The 19,737-nt window shown below is 35.5% G+C and overlaps 2 protein-coding genes across 6 annotated transcripts; one reads left to right on the top strand and one right to left on the bottom strand.

The window, feature by feature from the left end:
- Positions 1-4,823: 4,823 nt before the first annotated feature.
- Positions 4,824-8,005, top strand: LOC110789668 (aquaporin PIP1-3). Its single transcript, XM_021994371.2, has 4 exons — positions 4,824-5,378; positions 5,744-6,039; positions 7,465-7,605; positions 7,711-8,005. The coding sequence occupies exons 1-4, from the start codon at positions 5,054-5,056 to the stop codon at positions 7,804-7,806; spliced, it is 858 nt and encodes a 285-aa protein (XP_021850063.1). The 5' UTR covers positions 4,824-5,053; the 3' UTR covers positions 7,807-8,005.
- Positions 8,006-9,343: 1,338 nt separating this feature from the next.
- Positions 9,344-18,184, bottom strand: LOC110789674 (probable RNA exonuclease C9B6.11c). Of its 5 annotated transcripts, none has more exons than XM_056837598.1 (9): positions 17,927-18,184; positions 17,736-17,817; positions 15,589-15,761; positions 15,409-15,450; positions 12,838-12,920; positions 12,551-12,653; positions 12,262-12,475; positions 9,934-10,028; positions 9,344-9,837 (listed from the first exon to the last, which is right to left on the bottom strand). In XM_056837598.1, the coding sequence occupies exons 3-9, from the start codon at positions 15,728-15,730 to the stop codon at positions 9,584-9,586; spliced, it is 933 nt and encodes a 310-aa protein (XP_056693576.1). In that variant the 5' UTR covers positions 15,731-15,761; positions 17,736-17,817; positions 17,927-18,184; the 3' UTR covers positions 9,344-9,583. The 5 variants fall into 5 exon arrangements, with proteins under 5 accessions (XP_056693576.1, XP_056693575.1, XP_056693578.1 ...); XM_056837597.1 differs by lacking the exon at positions 17,736-17,817 and adding an exon at positions 16,147-16,222 and having other exon boundaries at positions 17,927-18,183; XM_056837600.1 differs by lacking the exon at positions 17,736-17,817 and having other exon boundaries at positions 15,589-15,731.
- Between the last annotated feature and the right edge of the window lie 1,553 nt (positions 18,185-19,737).

Genomic DNA, 19,737 nt, shown 5'->3' on the forward strand with positions numbered 1-19,737 from the left:
AAACAAACATCATAAATCTCTTGATCGGGGCAATCATACGTCAGTACGAAAAGAGAAAATATGAAGAAAAAACAACTGCATATTATATCTACTCCCCATAATCAATGTTGATCTCCAGAAGAGAACAAAAGTATGTAATATTTATCAAAATACACGTTGAAAAGTGTATTATTTAGTTGGTGAAATTTTTTATGCCCCATAACATATTGAAAATATTTTCCCAACTTAGGGGGAGACGAGCAAGAATAAGTTGGCAAAATTGAAAGATAATAAATTGATCCCCATATGAGTAAGTGTACATGTCAGCTTTATGTTCTCGAAGTATGTTTGGACATAAATATCTATGACTTGATTGTGTTAAATTGTTACATGTTCAAAGGCATAAAGGTGTATGATAGTCATAGTGCTCGATGTTACATATAGTAAGTGTTGAGAAATATATATCTTGCCAATATTTATTTAAATCTCTACACCTGAAGTGTAGATTATATATATGGTTCCAACATAGTGATTATATGAAAATGATGGCAAGATAATGCAGTTGATGATGTTATTGAAAAGAAAGAAAACACTAATATATAGTGTATGAAATACCCTTGAAGTGGTATAGATATCTGAACTATAATAGATGGCCCATGAGAAAAGATGAATGGTACCTATTGAATAAGTATTCAGATATCATTGATGAATAGCATGCGAAGTATATGTTGAATAATTTTGATGATACCGGTAGATGATGGAACCGAATATAATGCATATGCGAGAAATAATGGGTTTTGAACAGGGGATCGTAAATCTATGTCTGTTTCGACGTAGTCATAACTATAATGATTAAATGAGCTCATGGACCTGAAGTCCAACAAGATATGGATTCGAATATCCACACTGTACAGTGTTTTGCATTTTGAGTCTTACATTCATATACATCTGTAGTTAATATGTAAATGCATCATTCATCATACATTTAGTTTGTTTTGTGTTTTATCATGATTGATTTCATTTATCAAGTTATATATGTTTCAAAATTATTATGATGTCATATATTAATATGCACCCAAAGAATGGTAAGACGGATTTGCAACTTTATGAATATTATAAGAGGAGTTTCTTACTCCAATGGGCGAATAGTTGCGAAAGAAGTATATATATAATATTGATTTAATAGCATGTTATGAATCATGCAATAAGAAGAGTTCCTGAAGAACTTATACATGATGTTCTTACACATCTAGCCCTTTAAGTTTTACATATGAATGTCATAACATTGATCAAATATTATCTAAACTCTTGAAGAGTGTTTTTGAACTGTCGTCTCAACCAGTAGTTTGAGTACTTGAGAATTATGAAATATACATATTTATTTACGGAAAAATTCTTGTACAAATATGAGTTGATTCAAAATTTTAAGATAAGAGTATGTAATGTCCTTACATTGAGTTTATTTTATGGTCCAGAAGAACCATAAATTACATTATACCCTTAGTTGGACAGTGATATAATTATTTATCATGTATAATCATGAAAGTATGACTAGAGAAATTTTGATCAACATTGATGATTACTACTACTTATAACCTCCAGAAGAAGGTTTATATATGTCCAATATTTAAGGATACATTTGTAATATTATGTACAAGAAAATATATTTATTTCAGGTATTATTGTCAAAAGTCTGGTGATATAAATACTCACCTAGTGCATACAAGTGAACGTTTCAAAATACAGGATATGTTTTTACATGTGGTGGTACTGCCATTTCTTGGCGTTCCATGAAGCAAACTATTGCAGATACTTCTTCTAATCATGCAGAAATTTTAGCTATCCACGAAACTAGTCGTGAATGTGTATGGTTAAGGTCTGTAATTCAACATATACGAGAAGATTGTGGCATATCCACAGGGAAAGAAGCTCAAACAGTTATGTATGAAGATAATGCAACATGCATTGCACAACTCAAGGATGGATACATCAAAGGTGATAGAACAAAGCACATTTTACCAAAATTCTTCTTCACCCATGATCTGCAGAAGAATGGTGATGTACAGGTTCTGCAGATTCGTTCAAGTGAAACTTTGGCAAACCTATTTACCAAGGCGCTTCCAACTGCTACTTTCAAGAAATTAGTTTGCCAGATTGGATTGTCTCGTATCAAAGATCTCAAGTTATGTAATCATGAGGGGGAGTAGATGCGCGCTGCACTCTTTTTCCCTTAACCATGGTTTTTTCCCACTGGGTTTTCCTGGTAAGGTTTTTAATGAGGCAGCATCGTTCGCGCATTAGGAAATATTTTATTTTAAGAGAGAAATTTTATTGTTGTATAATGGACATCCAAGGGGGAGTGTTATGAAATATAATATGGATGCCCATTATACCCCCCATTAGTATTTCCGGAATATTCTAGGGTTCAGTCAAACCCTAACTATTGTATCCTATATATACCCAGTATTATATGGAATAATGGACACAACCCTATTCTCTCTCTTATTCTCTCCTGTTTATTCACAACACGTTATCAGCACCAAACCCTAGCCGACTGAGCGAACGAGAAGGAAACAGAGAAAATAACCGTCATTGAGGTAAGTACAATTTATCAATCACATTAATTAAATTTGATCTTTATATAATAGATCGACACATGATTTATTGTTTGTGTATTTCAAGATTAAACTTGTTAAGTATTGTGACGTAGAGATTTATTATTCGATATTTTTGTTTCATATTTGATAATACAGTGCGTGTATCGGTACTGTTGTTTCATGCCGCAATTAATTTATCAATGAGTTGATTCAAGTGCGTATCGGTGAATTGTTAAGTTTCCATTCATTACCTGAGTATACCCGATCTGATTACATCCGACCCGTAACCAACTAATAATCCGATTTAACAGCCTATTTATGCTATGCGAATCAGAAACCATGCTTTTGAGTTTTGACGGGGAAATAGTTTTTCCCATGGTTTCTTGTTACCATGATTGGATAAGGATTAAGGGCCTTAAGTTTACATATTGTGTATGACTGTTAGTGCGGGTCCCTGTTGTCAACAGCCCAATAGGAAATGACATCCATTTAGCTGTTGCCCTCTTACCCAAATGGGTCTTTTTAAAATTTTGTCTATTTATTTTATTTACTATTATTTCAATTACGATATCTATTGTGGTCTAAATTTAAAATATTTCACGGATGTTATTAGGACTTTGGAATTTTTGGGACTTCATTCATATACTTCCTTATTTTATTTTATTTTTGAGGGAAATGTTCGTTATTTTTCACATCATCATCACGTGCATTAAAATTTGTTTAGTTATCTCATCCTAACTTATCTACTTAGTTCAGATTTTATTACTCCCTCTGTATTTATTTAAGGGATACACTTGCCTTTTTCGGCCGTATTTATTTAAGAGATACACTTGTCATTTTTAGTAACTTATCAACTCAACCATCAAATTAAATAATCTATCTACATCCCATCTCCACCTCCCACCCCCTAAAATGATATGGTCCCCACTTATTTTACTTACTAAAATATCTACCCAATCCCACTTGTTTTATTACTTTATTTCATTCAATTCTTTTTCTTAATACTCGTGCCCGGCCAAGTGTATCTCTTAAATAAATACGGAGGGAGTACAACACATTATAATTGTGAATTGATTGAAGTTTGAGTACTTTTTATTAATCCTCGGATTAAATGATTTATTTTCTAAAATAGTCATACGAAACATTATGTGTTGAAAAAATGAATAGCTGAATTGGAGATTGGTACCAACATAGAGTTGGCTCATGTGGTAAGCAACTTGATGCCCCTTAAGGGAGGTCTCGGGTTCGAGCCTCGCCATATGCAGAAATTCTTGTTGGAAGACTTACTCACCATAAGCAAGGTGTGCGACCCGAGTCAGATTCAGATATAGTCGGAGCTTAGCTCCGGACTGGGGGTGTGCTATGTGTAAGAATTGGAGATTGGTTGTGGACTTGTGGCTAATTGGGTTGTTGCTTGACCCACCATCCTAACGGTACTCTAAACTTTATTCTAGACCATCCCACTTTTTTTTGACAGTATCTTTTTTCATACTTGCCCTTGCTACTTTGCCACTACCTTTTTTTTCCTCTACCAAACTCTAATTTTTTACAGTGGCAGTAACAGGACGGGGTAAAATTCAATCAAACTAGAAGTACAAAAACAAAAGAGGGGAGAGAGAAAGTGGGTGGGGCCATGGAGAAAGAAAGAGATGCAGCAGCGTCTTGAGTGGCTATTGGAAAACAATGGTGACAGAGACATTTTGCCATTTTCTGGAAACATCCTTCTCTAATCCCTTTTTTAATACCCTCTTAATATTCTTCTATATTCCTAATCTTGGTAAATTATTCTTTCGTTTAGCTAATTTTGCTAATGTTAGTGTTATGTGCTTGGCAATTGCTATCCACATTCTTCATCAACTCACTATAAATATCAATCATTTCACTATGAATCATTTCACTACTCCGTAATAGCTTCTCGAGAATAGAATTTGACCGTGTTAGAATTTGTATCACCGTAGCCAATTCATATTTTAGACGTGTGTCAAAACCTTCCTCGACTTTAATTAAATTAAGAACTTTTCTAAAATAGTTTTCCTGTTTTCCTATTTTCCTAATTTCCTATTTTCCTAGAATGAAGTACATCATAGAACAATTTTAACCCTTCAATTCACTTTCTATCAAATTCAAGTTCCTACAATCCCACTTTAAAATACTACCGATGAATAGAATAACATGACATTTGTATGAGATACTTCGTAGTTCTTCTGTATGATAAAAGTAACACCTTTCAATAATTAAACATAATTAACATTTAAGTAAACAAAAAAAAGTTCCTTTTTTTTTGTCAAAAACACACAAACTAGCCGGTACTCAGTACTCAGTACTCATACACTCCCTCCCATAAAGCTTTCATCTTTCCCTACAAAACCCACTCCCCTCATTCCTTCTCTCTCAAAAACACCTCACTCACGCTCAATCATTTCACCATTTTCTAGACCAATTCAGAGTTTTCTAGAGAGAGAAACTAGGGAGAGAAAATGGAGGGGAAAGAAGAGGATGTAAGACTAGGAGCAAACAAGTACTCAGAAAGGCAACCATTGGGAACATCAGCACAGTCAAAAGACTACAAAGAGGCACCACCAGCACCATTGTTTGAGCCAGGAGAGCTGCAATCATGGTCTTTTTGGAGGGCTGGAATTGCTGAGTTTATGGCAACTTTCTTGTTCCTTTACATAACTATTTTAACTGTCATGGGTGTTAAAAGAGCTCCCAATATGTGTGCTTCTGTTGGTATTCAAGGCATTGCTTGGGCTTTTGGTGGTATGATCTTTGCTCTTGTTTACTGCACTGCTGGTATTTCAGGTCACTTCTCTTTCTCTTCTGTTTTTTTTTCTATTTTTTGCTGCTTTTTTTTTTTTTTTGTTTTCTGCTTTTTTTGGAGTTGTTTTTGTTCTTATATCTTGCAGTTACTTCTGGGTTTTTCTGAATTTAGGTTTTAAGAATGTCGTTCTAAGAAAAATTCAATCTTTTTAAAGAATGAAGACCTGTTTTGTCCTATTCCTTTTGGGTTTATTTCTTGGCTTCTTGCATTTGAGCTTCTAGCTTTAGAACATTTTCTGGGCTTAATTTTCTGTATTTAGGGTTTGTTTTCCTGTTAACTGTAAGTAATCAAGTAAATGTTCAAATCTTGGTTACTATAATACTAATGTTTAGCTGAATCTGAACAGGTGGTCACATAAATCCAGCAGTAACATTTGGACTGTTATTAGCAAGGAAACTGTCCTTAACAAGGGCAATGTTTTACATGATAATGCAATGTTTAGGAGCCATATGTGGTGCTGGTGTGGTAAAAGGTTTCCAACCAAACATATATGAAATGCAAGGTGGTGGTGCCAATGTGGTTAACCATGGTTACACCAAAGGTGATGGTCTTGGTGCTGAGATTATTGGTACCTTTGTCCTTGTCTACACTGTTTTCTCTGCTACTGATGCTAAGAGGAGTGCTAGAGACTCCCATGTTCCTGTAAGCTACTCTTTCTCTCTCTTCCATATCATTCCCATTATTTTCTAGTTACTCCCTTAGTTTATGCATACATTTGATGTGTTTTTAGTGATTTTGTCTAGATTTGGTTATTAACCATGGTTAACCAACTAATTTGATGTGTTTTAGTGTTTACCTTATTCCTTGAAGAGTTACTTATAATTAAAAGCATGATTAAATGTGATAGTTATCTTATTAAGTATGTGTACATGATTGAAGTGTTGTCGATCTGCTTAATCCCTAAATGATGCACTTTGTAATGTGCATTGTGCAATGAAGATTCTTGGGAACGATGATTTTTTTAGGATAAAAATATAGTCAAGTGAGATCTTGTTAGATTCATCCCAACGCGTGTTTTTAACATATCAACTTTTTATATTTTTTGCTTAAATAGAATTGAAGATACAAAATGATCAAAGTTGTGTATCGGCATGCATGAAAGTGACCAATGTTGCGAGTAAAAATAAACGAAAAGAGTATTTCTCATATTTTGATGGGCTTGTAATACGGTAGCACATCTAGTGCCAAGGTGGTAGACTAGTGTCAAGTGATAATGTATACTCCCTCTGTCCCTTAATACTCGACCTGTTTTGACCAGACACGTTTGCCAATGCACAACTTTGACCACCAATTTCTTTAACTACATATTATAAAAACTTATAAAAATATTAATATTTTGAAGATATATACTCCCTCCGTCCCGGAATACTCGCAACGATTTGGCTTGACACGCTTGTCGATGTACAACTTTGACCATCAATATCTTCAATTATATATTATAAAAACTCATAAAATATTAATATTTTGAAAATATATATTAAGATGAAGCCAACAATATAAATAAAATAGGGTCAAAGTGGATTATATGAATAGTGCAAAAAGTCAAACCGTTGCGAGTATTCCGGGACGGAGGGAGTATTAAGATGAAGCCAACAATATATTATATACTAACATTTGTTTTCACATACTAGAAATAAAATAGGGTCAAAGTAAATTATGTGAATAGTGCAAAAAGTCCAAACGGATCGAGTATTAAGGGACGGAGGGAGTAACATATACTTCTTATGATATATGCCTTGGTTTTTTCCCGCAAAGCTTAATCACTTTGGCAGGAATTGATTTCCATTAAAAAAAAAAATCCCACTCTATAGAAAAAAAAAAAAAAAATTGCAGATTCCAGTGGTATACATTGGATTTCTAGGGTAAATCGAGTTGTTACTTGTTAGTTGAGATGAGATTGCAGTGATATAAATTGGATATGATCATGTTTGCTGTACAACCTGAATTTATATCAGGGGTAGAAAATTAAATGTGAACATCAGGGTCCTGAATTGTTCTGACTAATTCTTTTTCCTACAACAAAATAATGGTAACTTATAGTACTCTTGTTGACTGTTATAAATGCAGATATTGGCGCCACTGCCTATCGGATTTGCGGTGTTCCTGGTTCACTTGGCCACCATCCCCATCACAGGTACCGGAATCAACCCAGCCAGGAGTCTGGGTGCTGCTATTATCTTCAACAAGGACCATGCTTGGGATCATCATGTATGTCTTATACAGTTATACTCTTATAGTCTTATGTCTTGATCATTCTATTGCATGCATTACTCTAAACGACCTTGTTGTTTGTTTGTTTGTTTGTTTGTGCAGTGGATTTTCTGGGTTGGACCTTTCATTGGAGCTGCTTTAGCTGCATTATACCACCAGACTGTGATCAGGGCTATTCCATTCAAGTCTCGATCTTAAAAGACCCATGTTTCCAGACTGTCTGATGCTGTTTATGCTTGTGTTTTAAGTCTGAAGTATTATTTAAGTTTTAAGTTCTGATGTTTTGTAGTGAAGTTTGTATGAGGATTGAGGATGTGCATATGTTAACTTGATTTATTATGCTTAGCTTCTAAATATGGAATTCGACATAACCTTCGGGCGTGCTTTCGTCCATGTATGATCTATCTTTAGACAAAGTTCTGATCCTATTCACATCATGAGTTAAATTAGTGATCCTTATTTTAAGAACCATAATTAGCATATGCAAATCCCAGAATTTACATCACCCATTAAACATCAACAACCAACACCTAGTTACAACAAACCAGCAAACAACTCTCTGTGCTTATAGCTTACTTTCTTTCCTATATTCTTTTTTATTCTATTTTTTACACAAATTTGAATATTTTGTACAATTTTTTGAATGGTGGGAACCGTCAATGGCCAAATATCTTTTTAGTGGTTAACAACTTCATCAAATGTATGCCCACGGTGATTTTCTTTAGGGTGATCTTGGGGAGGAAGTATACATGAAACTTCCTCTCGGCTTTGAGTGCTTATCCAAACGTGGTATGTAAGGGACTAGTTTTTTCAAATTCAGACATTTCTAGCTGTTGCATCATACGGGTATTTGGTGCGAAAGGTTTCAACAACTTAACAACCTAACAAGGACTTAACTTCCGTTAACCTTGAGGGTATTTTTTAATATTTCCTTCGTCCCAGGTTAGTTGTTACACTTACCTTTGCACAAAGTTTTAGGTGATAAATGGTTGTTTGGTTATCAATTGTTATTTTATTGAAAAACTAGATGTGATAGGGGTTAGTGGGTATTTTTTTAATTGAATGAGAGAGGGTATAAAGACAAAAAAAAAAAAAAAAATTAGTGGAAAGAGAGAGACAATATAATAATTGTGAGGTCATTCCTAATTTAAAAGTGTAACAACTAATCTGGAACGGACGAAAAAGGAAATTGTAACAAATAATCTGGGACAGAGGAAATATTATTTTAAACCTCTGGGGTATTTGGTGCATTCGAAAAAAACATGAAGGCATTTTGTGCATTTTGTTAAACCTCATGGGCATTTCGTGAAAAAATCATATAAATAGCTCATGATGTAGTAATTTTTTTTTTTTTTTTTTTTTTTTGACATAGGCTTTATTTTACATACATAAAACGGTTTTACAAACTAAATACAAAGCATTAAGATCCTTATAATGAAATAATGAAACATTGTTTACACCCCAAACAAAGTGTTGTAGTGCCAAGATCAATCGTGGCTGTGATTTTTGAAGTTGATTTTTAGGGTGCTTTGTCTCTGTGGTTATCTCTAGAGGTTCTCTAAATATCTGTACAACATGAGAATTGAAACAACGAAAGTAGCGGAGGAGAAACTTGCCTGCAACGCAGAACATCAGAGGAAACAATATGACAGAAGGGTGAACAAAAAAAAAAGATTTGGAATATTAGATTTATTTGACTGCTATGCAGAACAAAATGCATTTCACGAAAAAGCCGTTAATAAAATGCCTACTCATCTTTCCCCAAAAATGCTCTCTCAAACCAATAATATCAATGCCTGAACGGCGTAAATAGTGATTGCATATTATTGTCTGTGCGTTTTTATGTTACAAGCACGCACAACATGCATAGAAAACTAGAACACTATATCTTAAGTCTTCGTGGTAATCGTGTGTTCAATAAAAAAATAAATTGAAAAAAAAGAGAGAATGATAGAGTTCAAACAATACTGCTTGCTCAGCTCTCATTGCGGGATGGAGTTTCAGTCAATCTAACAGAACGAGGGAGCATAAATTCAGCAAACATTGGATAGTGGGAGGACGGGTAACACCCATCAATATTATCATTCACAACTTCACATAGTACTGGTATCAAAGATCTTCCTCTGAACAAAATCCAATCCACATGGAGATCCTGAGTTTGACGATCCCAACAGAGACAAAGCGCCCTAAAAATCAACTTCAAAAATTCCACAGCTCCTTGTTTATTACCTAGCACAACGCGCAAAAGCATGTTATAGGTTATATGTAAGTTTCCATCATATTCACCAGAAAAGAAAGAAAGAAAAAACTACAGAGGCTTCAAACCTTTGAATCCATGATAAGTGCGGATTAAGGATCCATTTTTTCTCACCCGTGCATTTGGCCACGTGTCTCTCATATCACCTACTACACCGTGCTCTCTGTAAACATTACAAAAGGGTCCAAGTCCATTACTCAATCCTCAACATGGTATCTCCCATTAATCTAAAGTCCCTATCCAATAAACAGCAACCACTAGCCAATACATGTCACATGAAGCAAACAAAAGATGCTATGGCAACGACGTTAAATAAGCATCTTGATATGAAAATATGCAATCCCACTTTTTCTTTTGCATACCACCCCCGTCTCCCTTGCACAATCACTTCAACTAATCAACTATGTTTTATTAAGAGGGAAACCTTATCCAACTACTTTCCAATTTTTCTGCTATTTAGGGGTGAAATAATTTTCTTGAGTTGAAAGTAGTTTTCCAATAGGTGCAAAAGATTTTCTTTATTTTAGGAAGGAATGTTACATTATCCTTCCCACCCCTTTCCTTTCTCTTTCTCTCCCCCCTCCATCATTTATTCCTCTTCATTCTAGTTAGGAACCAACAATTTAGAAGCTGATTTCCATTGAAATAAAAGTCTCCTAAAAATAACTTTCAATTCAAAATGTTTACCTCCAAATTGAACGAGTGAACGCAGTCTGCATAAAGTGGGTTGGCAAGTTTAAAAGGTTAGCAGTAACAGTTGTTTGATATGATGTGAAACTCTTACATACTAGATTCTGTTAAGGGAGTACTTGAATTTAGGACATTTAGCAGTAATGTTGTCTAAAATATTTCCCAAAAGATTCTGTCATAGGAAAGGGATACATAGACGGACAACAACATGACACGATCACAAAAGAAAATCATAAAAATAATCCACATACCCCTCATCTAGATGAGGGCCATTCACAAGGACTCAAATGCTAGATTTTGGGGGCTGCCAAAAGTTCTCTTCAAAATGGAAACTACTTCGAAGTTTTTCAAATGTGTAAAAATAGGATTCTTCTGTGTGAGAGTAAATTGAGTGTAATCCGTGCTGTTAAAAATAAAAAATAAATAAAGAAAAAGGAAAATTTGATGACAACAGTCCCAACCATGGGTGATCTTCTTTAAATGGCCCCAACTTTAGATTAATTACGCACTGGCCTAACAAATGAATGTATCCTCCCAAAAAAGGTCCTCAACCTGAATCAACCTGCTAAGTGGGGTAAATAGGCCATGGGGCTGATTATCATTGGTCTCTATTTAAAAAAAAAGTTCAATCTTTCTCTTTCCTATCTCTCTCCACTGATTTAGTGATCTAAACTTAGCTTCCTACTTCTACCCCATCAATCCCAGCCAAGCACCACCCAAGCGAGCAACACCGACAAAGAAGACGGTGCCGCCATTGTTTCCCGACAACTCTGCTCCAACAAAAACCCAATGTCACTCTGTCAGCCAACATCCATACCTCCCCTTCCGATACTATTGCCGCTATCCTTGGGCAGCCAACCATCAGCCCGAGCCCAACCAAACTCATTTCCGCTCCCGTAAGCCATCTCCATCACTCTCACAACATTCAACTAGGGCCTACGCCCAATACTTCGCCACACTTGAACCCACCCATGTCTATTTGCATTTTGACATACCAATGACACCACCAATTAAAAGTAAAACAAAGCCCTGAATCTTTGCTAATTATACTACTGCAAATGCGATGTTGCACTTTGGTTCCCAATTAAACCAAAGATTGTAATCTAAACAATATCAAATTAAATAATCACCAGAAGTTAGTAAGTAGCTTTGCTTGAAAAAAAGAAAAAAAGAAAAAAAGAACTTGACCAACATTAACTGCAAACAAACAAATGACATGATAGATTTTCACACCTCACTACGACTGTAAACATGAACTTCCTAGTTAACATAATATTCCTTAACATATTACCTTTTAATTGTGAATATTATAGATATATGGATTAAAAAAAAGAAAAAGAAAAAGAAAAAAAAAAAGGGAAGTAGGGAAGCAAGTTCCAAAATGTGTAGAGTGGTCGGAGAAGGCGGTGGTCGGATTGAAGGGGAAAGTGGCAAGGCGATGGTTGAGAAGGGGCAATAGGAGAAGGGTGGTTATGGGCAGAACCGCAGAAGGGAGGGGGAGAAAAGAGAAATAAAATATTTATAAAAAAAACACCTGTTCAAAAGGTTATAAGCCGTAGGGGACTGATTTGGTAAAACATACCTCAACGTTGGGACTATTCTCAGCTAATCAATACTACGTAGTTGGGACCATTTAAAGAAGATGTCACATAGTTGGGACTTTTATTGTCAATTTTTCCAAAAAAGGAATCTAGTTGATACTCTACCTTGATCTCCCAAGAAGGAAACGTCCTGTAGTTGATTCCTTTTTTGTATTAAACCCTCCACAGTAAAGTACTGGCAAGCTGGGAGGTAATGATGCAATATGCTGCCATGTGAGTAAAGCACCTCTTCGGCGCGCACGAGGACTGAACTCATCCATGTTTGTGTTTACAATCTGGAAGGAAAAACCAGGAGGCTCAACCCCCTTAAGCTGAAATGTGTGGGTGTCACGTCAAAGAAACACATTGCTAAACAATGACTGAGAGGACAAGGAAAAAGGCAATATTAAGGATATCACCCAAGTCGCAATGCAGGGAGCTACTGCTTTCCATGATATACTTCCCGGGATAGAAGGTGAATCTGATAACCAAAAGGTTCCGCCTTCTACCAGCTCTACCTTCAAAAATGAATGAATATATGAACAAAGCAACCAAAACAGAACATTAATTAACCCAGAGCAAGGTATGTAAGCCCTTGCATACATAGAGAAGCTTTTCCATAGAGGATAGAATGAAAAAGTTAAAGAAAAAAAAAAAATCAGCAGCTGCAGAAAATATGAAATGAACCAAGTCATTGCGTACCTTCTCCTTGTCGAAAAAGACAGCACAATGCTCATCTGAAGTGTCTTCAACTCCCTTTCTAGATATGCCAAAATGACCGTAACCTGGGTGTTTCAAACAATGGAAAGAAAGGCTTTCAACTTTAGGACTAAAAACAATAAAGACTTAAAAACGCACAAAGGTGGTAACAGAAATGAACAATTGGCCACTACAGTTGTGAATCGAAAATCATACACATAAACATCTATTTACCATGTGAACAACAAGGAATTAGTGAAAACTTTAATGTACATTAACAAGTTGATATTCCTAATCATGAATACACTCATGTAGAGAGTGCAATTAAAAGGTATAATAAGCTTCATGTCATGCAGAATGAGTAGGGGAGTAGTTGCATCAGTCTTGTAATGCAGATTTTAAAAGTACTACATATTTACTGGAGAGGCAAGTGATCCTTCAGTACAGTAATCGTAAATAGTCAATAAAACAACTTTATCATTTTGTTACTGGCAACTGGGTACCCTATTTCAATATCATCACATGAAAACCTTGGAAGTCTTTATACGGCGTTCCCGGTAGCTTAAGTTTGACAATATCATCTTTTGATGACCTGCCTAGTTGCAGAAATTTTCTCTGAAGGATATTCTTGCACAATGTTAATCACAGGATAGCAAGTCTTGGTAATTGACATGAAAAGAAACTGTAAAAGCTAGTCCTGGCCACCAAACAATGGATCCTCCATAGAACTTGAAGAAAGTTTCGCAACCTTGTCATGTAGCTCAGAAAGCCACTTGCATAGCAAGAAAAGAAGACAGATCATAACTAATGGACACAAAGTAAAAAAAAAAAGCCCTTACGCTAGGGTTAAGAGCTGAGATGCTCGGACTCGCCCCCACACCCCGCCGTACCGGTGTCGACACGACACGACACGAAGCGGGTGGTTTCCGGTGTGGAAAATGTTATTTCAGGTAGTGTTGTTGGGTCTGGGTGGTGGATCGACGGTGGGGTGTTCGGGGTGGTGGATCGACGGCGAGGTGATTTTGGGGTGGTGGTCGACAGTGGCTAGGGTGGTGAGTTCTGCAGTGAAGGTGGTTCAAATTGTCGCCTGATGTTACAAGTTGGTCAATGGTGATCAACATATTTTTTGGTTGTTAGAAAGAAAGAGAATGGAAAACCGGGAGGGGAGGGGGTTGTCAATCTAGAAGACTTCAGGGAGGAGTGAAAAGGAAAAGAGGGTAAAGAGAATGACAAATAATGCCCAACAAACAACAACATATTTGGATTGAATGGGAGAGTGTGGGAACCTAACTTTTTGTACTGGAAAAGAGAGGTAATAAAATATTATTAAATCTGCAGCTACTTCAAAAAAAACTTCCTATTATGGCTAAAATGTTAGGACCTGAAGATCTCTGCTTGGGTTCTACTACTGATTCGTGGAAAGGGTTGTTAGCTGGTCCAGTTCAATATGAGATTGAACCCAAACAAATGTGCATTTGGCGCGCTGCAGATCTGATCTATAAAGAATTACCCTCATTCTATCTCAGATAGGATGAATACAAAGGAAGTCTTTTTCATTTTTACGATGCATACCCCTTCGAGATAATTATAAGTTATTAAAGAAAGTGTGAAACTAAAATTGCGATCAACAGTGTTTGGTTGAAATTCAATATAATTATAAGTTATTAAAGAAAGTGTGACACTTAAATTGCGATAGAGGGAGTAATACAAAAACAACAATACCGAAGTCATCCCAAAAAGATAGGGTCAGCTACATAAACCAAGAATTTATATTGTGTGGTCATTCGGCAACAATTAAATTCTATTATAAACTCTTGAAACCCATTTTCTTCCGCTAATTCTTAACTCCTTTCATCCAAGTCATATTTGCCTCCTCGACTTCTAAAATTTCCATAATCCCAATTCTCCAATTGCCTAACCAATGCATACTCTAGGTCGAAGTTGCACATGCTTCGACCTAGAAAGTGCTTCCTTATCTTATCCTCTACAATCTTCCTCCAAATATCTTCATATCCAATAGAAAGAGCCGAATACTCAATTTCACAATTAAATAACTTAGCCTTGGACACTTGCCACGCTGCCAACTAAACTCAGAACACTTATTAAAAGCAAAAAAAAAACTAGCCAAAACATATATCAAGAAATGGAGTCACATCAAGATTTCAAGTTCCCTTATTGGAAGTTATTCTACAAATGGAATCTAAGGTTTTGTTCTACGTGACACTTGAGTTTACTTTATTTGGTAGGTAAATTGTTACATGATAACTTGAAGATTCTCTTAGCCCTCCTTTTACATAAGGAGTGACATTGTTGGTATTTGTTTTCATCTTCTATCTTTGTCTTTTTCCAGTCTGCCTTGATTAAAAGGATCCAAAAATAGGATTATGAGCAATAAATAAAGTTTATCATCCAATATGGGGAGATTAAAGCCCCATTTACACAATGACTTATGTGGTTCCAAAAATGATAACATCATGCAATCCAAGACAAAATGGTATCCTCTCACAAGCCTAGTGTAGAAGGAAAGGCAACATCAAACAGTACAAAAACAACGAAAACAGAAAAAAGTAGTACCAGGTAATCCCTGCTGAAGATAGTCCAACTGCAACTTCAAGCCTGAGTAAATCAAAGTCTAGAATTCCGTAAAGGATTCAAATTTCAGAAGACCAAATAAATCATTTATCTTGGGAAGGAAGAGATCCATTAACCTTTACTCTAAGAAGTGAAAGAAAATGGTGGGGAGAAAAGGAATACCTTGTTGAGTACATAAGATGGTTGGTGAATAACTGGTTATCACGCTGATGCACAAATCTTTCCTCTTTTCCCATGAATTCAAACTATCAACAGGTTGTTCGTCGTGGAGGTTAAAGGTCATCACCGTGAGTGAGAAACTCATCCTTGACAATCAGAATCTGTCAGCATTTGTCCTTCAGAGAGCAGGAATCTCAATCTTAGTTTCTGACGAAAGTCTAAGCAGCTTCAACAAAATACTAAACTTCAAACTTGAGCATCTAATTCATACAACATACAAGTATATTTTGATCCATAATGCCTTTGAAATATACTGACAAGGACTAATAAGATTGAGTAGCACACATTGTGTCATTGTGTATTGCAAATAAGAGATTACAATTTTGGATACATTGCTTGTAATATTATCACCGGTCAACAACAGGTTACGTTGGGTTGGGACTTGGGATAATATCAACCCACTTCATACATGACAGGCGGATATTCACAAGGCTAAAGAATACTACTACAGGTCTACAGTTAATCGACACTTTCAGTTCTAAACCAAAGTAGATAACTTACTTTCTAAAATATGTGGTTGTTAAGTTGACATAGAGTATCATATCCTAAGATGTTGTCTTTTCCATGTAGTAGTTTCCTACGATATGCAAAATATGTTTGGTTAAAATTGGGAAGTCCAGTTGCGGATCAAATGATAAAATTCAATAATTAATTGAAACAACAAATAATTCAAGGAGGCAGGATAACAAAGACTTCAAATGAAATTTTACAATTGCCTCCGACGAGATTTCATAACTTGGAAGCAATTTATTACATCCTCGATCCCTAACTTGAAGAAAGGCCCCTCCACCTTCCGTCCAAAATAATTCTAAGCTTTTATGTTTCATCTTCTAATTCATAGGGATGTAATATTATTAAGAAAATTGCATAGTGTTTTGTATTATTAAAAGCAAATAGGAATAAAGCCAAAGAAGAAGGACTCCTATAACACTACTCAGTATTTTCTTGCTAACTTGTCCAATGCGAAATACTAATATACAAATACAAATAAAATTCCCAATAATAGATGAATAATCTAACGAGAATTCTGAGTTTGGTGTTAAAAATCTTCAATCGACTAACACACTAATACGTCTAAAATCTAATACTAACTTCGCTCCTTAACTATCACACCATTTGATTTTTTTATACTACTCACACTTAGGGCATGCTTGGATTGAGGGTAATGTATTAAAGGGGTAATAAAAGTCAAACTAAGGTAATTGAAGGTGATGATGAGGGGATGAAGTGGTGGAAAAGGGAACAAGCTAGTGTTGGCAAGAAGAAAATAAAAGGGAAGGGGAAACAAATACCCTCATCATGGGGGGAATAGTTACCCACCATCCCACTAGGGTGATTATTACCCTCATTTGGGGTAATTACTTCCCCCCCTTCCTCCCTTCTCCTCACAACACCACCACTACCACAACTTCTCATCACAATACCACTACACCACCCTCCTTACAACCACCTCAATTCACCTTCATTTCCCTTTTATTATGGTAGTTTGACTTTTATTGCCCTCATAATCTATTACACCCAATCCAAGCGTGCCCTTAGGCCTGGTTATTCGGCGGGTCAGGGTGGGACAGTTACGGGTCATAGTAAAATACAAGCGGGTCAGGGTCATAAGGGTCAATGTCAGTTCAGGGTCATAACCAAAAGATAATAGGGTCAATAGCGGGTCGACCAACCTTCATTACTCTATCAAGCATTATGGATTTGCAGCGTTTTTCAGAGCAATGGATCAAATAGAACTCTTTATCTCTTGCTAAACTAAAATAATGACAAATCCAGCTGTTTTGGTATTAAAGGCTTGACCGATCCTTTGTCAATTTTGCCAAATATATGTAATAATAGACAACAAAAGATTAGTAGTGCATCTGATATTCTTAACATTTTTTAGCTCTTTCGTTACATGAAAATGGAGTTCTGAAGTACAATTCACTTCTATCATTCTGTGTTAACTGAATAACATGCACAGTTTTTTTAGCAAAATTATCAGGACATGATACTTCTAGGCCACGTTTCTAGTTGCAGCAAACAAGTGGAAGAAATTGCACTTGTTTAAAAAGTAGAAGGGTGAGAGTTCCAAAAACCCATGATCAGACCTCTCTTAGATTTTCCAAACCAATTCCCCACAACAGCAAATACAGAAGGCCACCCAGTACACTGAGAAATACCACAAAGAATCTGAACAATAACAAAATACAAGAAAGAATGAATACTAAGCCAATACCCAAATCAAAAAGCCACAGTAAAAACACCACTTAGCAAAGAGATAGACAGAGGGGAGATTTACCTTAAAAGTGAGTGATTCTGAATTCGAATATTGGGAGATGCGACGAGCTTTCGATCGATTTCGTCGGAAAAGTGTAATTCGATTATCGGTTGAACGCCTCTTGTTGAGTAATTCCTGCCATAGAGGCCGATGGATCGGCGAGAAAGAGGAGAGACAACGCTGAGATTTAGGTATGGGGGAGGAGAGAGAAAGCAAAAAAAAAGCTGGGGCAATCAGAGAACATGGCATCATGTTAAATTGTTAATCCATTAGTGTTGCTGACTAATGAAAAATAATTTTTCTCTGTATTTCGAAAATGACAAAAACTTAACCCTTAAAAAAAAAAAGCAAGAACTTGAAATTAATAATTAGAGCACTCCCAGTAGTGGGGATAAAATTTGCTCACGAGTAAAAATTGGTGAGGAAAAAAAAGAACACGGACCACATCAATGGGAAAGCAAATAATTCCTCACGAGGAAAAGAAAATTACCATGCGAGGCATTCTTTTTCTATGAATTGCTCGCCAGAAATTATGGGCCCCACAACTTACTTTTTTCTGTAAAAAATGATGAATGCACGTGAAGAGGACTCAATAATACGGTAAAATTTGAAGACCAACAGATATATTCACTAAATTCCAAAAAAATCGAAACTGTGAACTCATGAGCATCTAAGAGCATCAATACTAACTAACTCTTAGCCCCCTCTTAACTTTTCTCTTTCCTTAAGAGTTAACTCTTAGATAAAATGTGGTAACTCTTAGCCCCCTCTTATTTAGAGGTTGATTGAGACATCCTCTAAATAAGAGGTAACTCTTAGAAATAAGAGTGGGGTTGAGGTGGAGGTTTGTGTTTGATTTGTGATTTTTATTTTATTTTTAAAAAGGAAAAATATGTTAAAAGGTAGTTAAGAGATAGTAAATAAGAGATAGTCTATTTCTTGGGTTTTTTGATGGGTAACTCTTATTAAGAGATGGTGGTGATGTGGATGAGAGAAGGGACTAAGAGGGGGTAAATAAGAGTTATCTTACAATTGATGCTCTAACATAGGGGAAGGTTGGCCCAATCACGGCTTGCCACATGTCAGCTCCTTTTATTAACCAATCAGAAATTATTTGTTTTTTAAAACGCCTATATTTTTATTAAAGTCTAATTTAGCCGAAAATAATTAATAAAATAAAATAAAAATAATACCGACGGTCATAAAATTTCAAGATCTATAAATAGAGACCAATTTTGCTATATTTTGACACACTTTCAAAATCATTTATCTCTTTCTAAATCATCAAAATCATTTTTCATACTAAGTATTACTATAATTCGTGTTATTTGTGAAAATTACTGAATGTAAATTAAATAATTTATCTTAACTAATTGTTAAAATTCATTTAAGTTATTAATATAATTGAATAAATACAAAATGGATAGAGTATGTGGGAAATAGAGAATGTGGTGGGGTTTAGTGAATAGTAAAAGTAAAAATTGTGAGGAGTTTTTTTTTTTGCTCATTGGTGGGATGAGTTTGTTGTAACAAAATTTGTATGTGAGGAAAGTGATGTGGAGGAGTAAGAAAATGATAGAGAGATAGTGGTGAGGAGTTTTTTTTCCCACTAGTGAGAGTGGTCTTAACACCATAATACTTCTACAATTCTTCCCACAAAAAAAAAAAAAAAAAAAAAAAAGCTTGTGTTTTACCGCCGATAAAAAAATTCGAATTTGTGTTTTACAAACTAAAATTCTTAAACTTTTATTATACGGATTTTTCATGAAATACCCCCGAATTTTGGCGTAATTCACCAAATGCCCCTCGACTTTCCGAAATTCACCAAATGC

The sequence above is a fragment of the Spinacia oleracea genome, chromosome 2 (genome assembly GCF_020520425.1).
Source record: "Spinacia oleracea cultivar Varoflay chromosome 2, BTI_SOV_V1, whole genome shotgun sequence".
NCBI lineage: Eukaryota > Viridiplantae > Streptophyta > Magnoliopsida > Caryophyllales > Amaranthaceae > Spinacia > Spinacia oleracea.

Coding starts and splice junctions, on each gene's coding strand:
- LOC110789674 (XM_056837600.1), bottom strand. CDS start 15,730: ATGAGTTTCTCACTCACGGTGATGACCTTTAACCTCCACGACGAACAA. Junction 15,451..15,588: donor CATCTTATGTACTCAACAAG/GTATTCCTTTTC, acceptor TGATTTACTCAG/GCTTGAAGTTGCAGTTGGAC. Junction 12,476..12,550: donor CTGCATTGCGACTTGGGTGA/TATCCTTAATAT, acceptor GTGACACCCACA/CATTTCAGCTTAAGGGGGTT.
- LOC110789668 (XM_021994371.2), top strand. CDS start 5,054: ATGGAGGGGAAAGAAGAGGATGTAAGACTAGGAGCAAACAAGTACTCA. Junction 6,040..7,464: donor CTAGAGACTCCCATGTTCCT/GTAAGCTACTCT, acceptor TTATAAATGCAG/ATATTGGCGCCACTGCCTAT. Junction 7,606..7,710: donor ACCATGCTTGGGATCATCAT/GTATGTCTTATA, acceptor TTGTTTGTGCAG/TGGATTTTCTGGGTTGGACC.